At 45.2% G+C, this 1,187-nt stretch overlaps 1 protein-coding gene across 1 annotated transcript in view; it reads left to right on the forward strand.

Moving 5' to 3' along the window:
• Window positions 1-653, forward strand: part of LOC106456331 (putative nuclease HARBI1) — a 2,821-nt gene extending 2,168 nt beyond the window's left edge. The window contains exons 2-3 of the mRNA XM_013913076.1: window positions 93-204; window positions 280-653. Of these exons, the coding sequence (XP_013768530.1) occupies window positions 93-204; window positions 280-653 (486 nt within the window). The remainder of the gene's footprint in view (window positions 1-92; window positions 205-279) is intronic.
• Window positions 654-1,187: the final 534 nt, after the last annotated feature.

Here is a 1,187-nt window from a genome sequence, read left to right on the forward strand (position 1 = left end):
CCACAGTATAAATGTGCAGGTGAGTAATACGAACATTCCAGATGGCAATATATAATGGGAGGAGTGTGTTCACATATAATGTAATCTCCCAGATGGTGTGTGACTCTATGTGCCATATCACAAATGTGGAAGCTAAATGGCCCGGATCAGTGCATGACTCAAGGATCTTCAGAGAGTCAGGGCTATGCACATTATTCGAGCGTGGTAAGAAAAAGAGGCTTATTCTGATATTTCACACTCATTTCGGGCATAACATAACAGCATTTCTCCATTACACAGGGGCCTACGATGGGATTCTCCTTGGAGACAGGGGTTATGCATGCAGGCAGTACTTCATGACACTGTTCCCTGACCCCAACCCTGGGCCACAAACCCGCTACAATGCAGCTCTAGCCAGGACAAGGGCACGCATTGAAATGACCTTTGGGCAAATGAAGGAACGATTTCAGTGTCTGAAACGCCTGAGGGTTGCACCTGACAGGGCATGTGACATTATTGTTGCATGTGCCGTACTGCACAACATTGCCACCATCAGAAAAGAGAGGACTCCCCTGGTGGAGGTGCAGCCTGATGATGACCTCCAGCCAGTGCACTTGGACCAACCTAGTGGCAGAGCTGCACGGGACAGAATTGTGCAACACAATTTCGAATAATTAAATCATGACATAACATATTTTCTATTGACGTTTATTTGAGCATCTTTGTCTGTCTCATCACACACAAGCCAGTCATCAGTTGCCTGGAAAAACAAATCATATATACTGTGTCACGCAAGGTCATCAATAGTGCTCCGTATGAAAGTGTATTCTTACTTACTCTGAAGTTCCTTTTGAAGCAACTCGATTTCCAGTTGAAGTTTCTGCCTCATTAGAGCTTGAAGTTCAAGTTCACCTAGGAGCCTTTGTTTCTTCAGCTCAGTGTACTCCATATTTTGCTGGAGACTTCTCTTGTAGAGCAGACGAATGTCACCCTGTTTCAATTGTAGTGACAACATTTAACGGGAAATACATGTCATATAGGCAGTAAAATTAATCACAACACTGCCCACCTCTGTATCAGCAGGCCTCTCTGCCGGCCTCTTGGCCTGCAAATCATACTGCAGTCAGACACACATGGCAGTGCACAAGTAGATGGCAATTCAGGCCAATTCATGCATGTACTCACAGGGTCTTCCTCCAAACCACAGT

This window comes from Pundamilia nyererei, unplaced genomic scaffold (assembly GCF_000239375.1).
Source record: "Pundamilia nyererei isolate P.nyererei 1_Seehausen unplaced genomic scaffold, PunNye1.0 scaffold00114, whole genome shotgun sequence".
Taxonomy (NCBI): domain Eukaryota; kingdom Metazoa; phylum Chordata; class Actinopteri; order Cichliformes; family Cichlidae; genus Pundamilia; species Pundamilia nyererei.